The sequence below is a fragment of the Grampus griseus genome (genome assembly GCF_964374135.1).
Source record: "Grampus griseus genome assembly, chromosome: 4".
In the NCBI taxonomy this organism is placed as follows: Eukaryota; Metazoa; Chordata; class Mammalia; order Artiodactyla; family Delphinidae; genus Grampus; species Grampus griseus.
The window spans coordinates 21031950-21037949 of NC_138997.1; the positions used below are offsets into that span (position 1 = coordinate 21031950).

The 6000-nt window shown below is 35.2% G+C and overlaps 1 protein-coding gene across 1 annotated transcript in view; it reads right to left on the reverse strand.

The window, feature by feature from the left end:
- CLGN (calmegin) overlaps positions 1-4912 on the reverse strand; it is a 32052-nt gene extending 27140 nt beyond the window's left edge. The window contains exons 1-3 of the mRNA XM_082653250.1: positions 4763-4912; positions 1961-2034; positions 1231-1289 (exon numbers count right to left, since the gene is read on the reverse strand). Coding sequence (XP_082509376.1) covers positions 1231-1289; positions 1961-2034; positions 4763-4906 — 277 coding nt within the window. The 5' untranslated portion in view covers positions 4907-4912. The remainder of the gene's footprint in view (positions 1-1230; positions 1290-1960; positions 2035-4762) is intronic.
- Between the last annotated feature and the right edge of the window lie 1088 nt (positions 4913-6000).

A 6000-nucleotide genomic window follows, 5' to 3' on the forward strand; every position in this document is an offset into this window, starting at 1 on the left:
ACTTAGGTGTTAAGAAGCTTGTTTTCTGCTTGCTTGAGTTCTAATTTTAAGCTGGGGGGGAAAAACTCATTTAAACACTAAGTCATTTTTGTCCAGCAAGAAATAGAGACAAACTTACTCCTAAAATAGACCATATCCTAATTTTAGGAAAACTCCATCAAAAGATACTTCTAAAACACAAACATAAAGCAAATATCTACCCAATGCTGTTCTAAAAAAACTGTAAAGTAAGCTAAACATAGATGTTTTAAGTCAAGCATTCTGTTCGATGGCAGGTATTTCTGTGGGTATTATTTTAGGTAGTGTTCTATCTCTGCAGACTTGCTGCTTCTTTGAGGGAAATTATTCTTTTCTCTAAATGGATTTAGACTGAATGCAGTATTGCTTGCTCTGGGCATATGGTAGAGTTCTTTTTGGAGTACATAAGCATACACACTGGGATCGAGAACACTACAAAGGAAGACATGTAGGCATGATCTTTATCTCACACTAAAACAGACACTATGAAACGGAAGTAGACAGCTGCCATCCTATACATGCTGTTAGTTGTTCTGTTGTTATTCTCATGTAATGCCTGTTGGAGTCTCAGTGTGAGGTCACATCCTTATGGGTCTGAGGTCCTCTGAGAGAGAGGAAATTCCCACTATCTGTCACCTCGACAGAGGCTGATCCTGCTTTAGGATGTAACAACTAAGGAGGCTGGTTTTAGACTAAGAGGAGGAAGAAATTCTTCCGTCACACTCCAGGAGAGTCCTGTTGGGGAAGAAAAGTTGACCCTTGCATATAGGACTTTTCCTTCACAGTGAAGCGTGAAGATAACCTATCAGAGACGCAGTGATAATGGCTGTGGGCTAGGAGCCACATGTCCCACAGCTCTCATAAATGTCCTCTAGGAGGACCCTGCCGAAAGTTATAACTTGATCTAGGCGGCCCATGCTTGAGAGAAAACAGTAGAGAACAGCAGTAGCCTGGGAAATCCTGCAAGAGACTAACTGCAGTGGAGTGAATATTTAACTGTTCAGAGTTAGAAAACTGGATGGTGGCTTAAGTATGGATTACCTGGACTTCCAGAAATATTGGAAAGGAGACAAAAGACTCTATTTGTCTTTTGACAAGATTCTGTTGTGAAGCAGGATGGGGCCTCAGGTATATTTAATAAATATATAATCTCAAAAGCTAGTGAACTCTGGGTCATACTGCTTATGTTGAATATTTAAATAAATATTTTACCATCATATATAGAAATCTCCGCATCTGTATCATCTTTTTTTGCTTTTGATAAGACCCACCTATAAATAAAGTTGAAAGAAATGTATATCATTAAAAATAAAACTAACAATTTATAGATACAATGCATATCAGAAATACAACAGAAGATTACCCAATAGTCGCTTTTCCTTCTAAGATAAATGAATACTTAGAGGTTAAATAAGGATGTCTACACATAATCCTGTAAAGCTAGAGTTAAATTAAATTTAGAATCTGTAATTTACTAGCTGTGTGATCATAGCTAAGGTACACTAAGCCTCAGTTTCCTCACTGGTAAAAGGCAGATAAAGATAGTTCTTACCCACCTACTTAGGACAGTGTTTGGCATATAATGATCAATAAATAATAACTTTTATTGTTTTTTTTACCATTTTTTAGGATAAAACATTAACTTGAATTTGTCATCTGAAATTATGTTATTAATATCTGTCCTAAGGAAAGAAGAAATGTAAGTTTTCACTTTACATTCATGAGTCATTTGTATATTTTCTTTGTATAAATGATAACAATTCAAATTAAACACTTCTATCAATAATAAAAATGTGTTAAGGTATTGGTTTACACCGTGAAATAAAGTATGTTAACCCTTTTTTAAGGTACTGTGGTAGAGGCAATTTTCATAGGCTAACAACCAATAACTTCAAAAAAGCTAATCAAGTCAAGGAAAAAATTCTCCTGAATGAATACTCACCCAGCCAACCTTCCACTATCAAAAGTTTCCGTAAAATATACTTCTCCTATAGGTTGAGGTGTCTTATATTTAATCTAGAAAATAGATTTTAAAAATCTAAAGTTATTCACCTTCACAAATATTTTAATTAAATAATCTCACTAATTAAGAACCTAGTATGGAATTCACATATAGGTAATATAGACAGATGGTAGGTGACATGGTCTCTGGCCTCAAAACTTTGTATTCTACTGGTAAGAAAATACAGAAGAATACAAGAGATACACGGTGGAAAAAAACTCTATGTGCAAACAGAATACACTGACTCCTAACACAGGAGGGATGGGAGGCAGTAATTAGCCAAGGCCTCATGATGCAGTGGATGTGGCTTTGAAAGGATTCTAACAGGTGACAATATTTGAGGATAAAAAGTCATTAGAAGCAAAAGATGTAAGATGAAAAACATATAAGATGAAAAACTCAGTAAGCACATAGGTTAGTTTAAAATTAACTCTTAAATTTCACTGTTATGTAACTAGAGGATGATGACAACATTCTGAGAAATTAGAAACCCAGAGGAAAAATAAGATTCAAAAGAGAAAGGACTGCAAAGCAATTATCTCAAAGCATTGTTTCAAGTGCCATGTAAGTGTTAGCTGCTATGATGATAATGATGATGGGGGGCGTGATTTGATGGCTCTTTTAATCCTCATAATATTTTTATGCGGGAAGTACTTTATTGTTCCCATTTTACGTATGATGAAACTGTGGGAGACAGGCAAAATAATTTGCCCACTGTCATACAGTTAGACACTTGCAGGACTTAAAAGATATGAGCCTAGGTTCTAAAGGTTATACACTTAACCACTACACTATACCGAATGCACCAATAAAATAATTTAAATTTATTGACAAATTGTCAAAAGATTTTTTTTTTTTTTTTTGCGGTACGCGGGCCTCTCACTGTTGTGGCATCTCCCGTTGCGGAGCACAGGCTCCAGACGCGCAGGCTCAGTGGCCGTGGCTCACAGGCCCAGCCGCTCTGCAGCATGTGGGATCTTCCCGGACCGGGGCACGAACCCGTGTCCCCTGCATCGGCAGGTGGACTCTCAACCACTGCGCCACCAGGGAAGCCCTCAAAAGATAATTTGAACTGATGATGAATAAATAAAATTTTGCTTACAGTAATACATAAATCTTGGTCCTTTCTTAATCAGCCTTTATGATTTTACCTATATGATTAATTATGAAATTTCTTCTCTCAGCCTTAAGAGAAAAGGATACAGAAGTACTTCTACTATTTTCACTGTCCCTACCCTTCCCTAATAGTACATTTCCTGTCTAAGGGAGGAAAATCAGTAATTAAACAAAATCCTACACACTTACTAACAGGTCAATATTCTGCTACCCAAATTGCCAATCTCCCATGAAGTTTTCTGAATTAGAACTTACAACTTTACTGTTCTCTATATTTTTATGGATTGGCAAAAATGGGCAATGGTGTTACAAGAGGCTTCCTTCTGTTAGACGACCCTTTAAATCACCAGCAATTTATTTTGCGCTTTATTTATACTTCACTTGTACTTTACCATATCTAGATTGCTCATGCTATAAAATTAGAAGCATCAAAAATTGTTCCTCCCATTTCTTATCATCTTCTCAAATTATCATCAAATATAGTTAAGAGTCGTAGGTATCTGAAATTTCTTTGAAGTATTAACCTCCAAAACCCTCGCAGTAGCTGTATCTAAGTCAGCCATAAGCACTTTGATTACTACTTAGTTTCTGTGGATCACAGAACCAGGTTTTAAAAGAAATGTCCTTGTGGAGCTTAAAACTTAACAGAAGAAAGAATATTCACCTTAAGCAGCTAAACAACACTTGCATTTGCAAATTAAAAACTCTAAAAGGAAGTCTGTAACAACTATATATTATTCTCCTTGGCCCTTTAACAGCGGCTAGCACAATATAATTGATATTTCCTCACCAAAAATATTTCTGAAAAAATTTTCTGATTGTCTCAATATTAGATATGAATATTCTCAATGTGAAAGCTCTTATGGATTGTCAAAGTGTACAAAAACCTCCAGACTCCTGTTTTCCAGACTCCTATCAGTCACCACCTCAAGACACACATCTTAATGCTGAGACAGAAACACTGTGAGCCTTACTAAATGCCTACCTCATCATCACTCCCCTTTCTAATTCATCCTATTTAGCATTTTCTTCCCTCAGAGAAATAAAGAAACACTACTTTCTTTACTTCTAGGAAAAAATTATACTACCTTTTCTTTTATCTGAAAAGGGCTTGCAGTGTCAAAAATAAGACTAAAAACCTTTCCCTTAGCTAAAGTATTTAGTCCTCTTTAGCCAGTGATGAACTCCTAGTTTGATAGTAAAGACCTTCCCCATATTTATTTGGTAATAAAACTGCTAGGTGCCATGCACAAATTAAAAACACAGCAACAAATAGTTGGAAACAGGCAATGTTTTTCCTATTTATATTGAAACTAAAGACTATTTGAATAGAAGTGAATCTCAAGAAATTAGTCACCCCTATATTCATGTAAAAGAATATTTTATTACTTTTTTTAAAGATTTTTTTGATGTGGACCTAATTTTTAAGTCTTTATTGAATTTGTTACAATATTGCTGCTGTTTTATGTTTTGGTTTTTTGGCTGCGAGGCATGTGGGATCTTAGCAGCTCCCCGCCAACCAGGGATGGAACCCGCACCCCCTGCATTGGAAGGCGAAGTCTTAACCACTGGACCGCCAGGGAACCCTAAAAGAATAAATTATAGCTTGTTTCTCAATAACCTTACCTCTGAGGAGAATTCATTTTCATTAGCATCAATCTCTTCTGAATTTTCATCAAAGTCTTCCATCTCAACATTATCATCCATAAATTCTGCATTAATTGAGATGAAAAGAAGACCCAAACATAGCCGAAAGCCTTGGAAACGCATATTGATTATCTGTGAAATTGACAGTAATCAGTAAAAACAAAACAAAGTTGTGAAAAATATGTGTAAGTATATTTACAAAGAAATAATTTCTCCTTAATACCTCTTTTTTTCTCGGATGGCTTTTAAAACAAATCGTAACCAAACTTACTTAAATTATGCTTTGAACAAGTGATAACACAAACTTCAAAATCTCACAGGAGTCTACAGCTAAAGGCCTGCCTCTAAAAGCAAAGAGCCAAAGGCACAAACCTAAAGATACAGATAACAGTGACCAATGAACTCATAATATGTGGACTCCTCTAAAAAGAAGAAAAAAGGATCGTGATTCCTAAATGTTCGCTCGAGTTACTTTTTTATCATAATGTTGTTTAAGTGTATATAACCATAAAATTGGAAATTTTACAATCATAAAACAAAATAAATTTATATGTAAACACCAAAAAAAGAAAAATAATTTTATCACAATTGAATGTGATAGTATTTTACTGAAATCAAATCACAGCTGGAAATTCAAACAAATATAGGATTTATTGCAACCAGGTTGAGCGCTATGCATAAAGTTCTTTTGCATTTATCATCCCCATAATACTGTGATGAGTCAACTGTATAACCATTTCTCTATTCAAATACTGCAAAACCTCTGTTCCTTATAGCATTAATTGAGATGAGTAGAAGCCAAATATTATTTGGCTTCCTCTTGGCAGAAATACATAATTTATATAATTACAGCCCCCTCTATTCCCATTAGCATGTTAAAAATGAAAGTTTTATTTCTTGGTGCCAGTGGACTTTTAAACAAGTAAATATGAATACTGAAATAGTGTGGCAGTCTTGGTTATTAGGTGGTCAGTCATTCAGATGCTCCAGAGTATAGTTATATTACCATCAACATGAAAAATTTTTTTAAAAAAGTATATTCTTAGAACTCTTAGATTCTGCAGAACATATCTACAGACCTATATGGGTCTGCCTAAGAAACACTGAATTTATGAGATAGCACTCTACACCCACCAGAATGGCTATAATCAAAGAGAGATAATAATAACAAGTTTTGGGAGGCTGTGGAGAAACTGGAATCCTCATACATTGCTGGC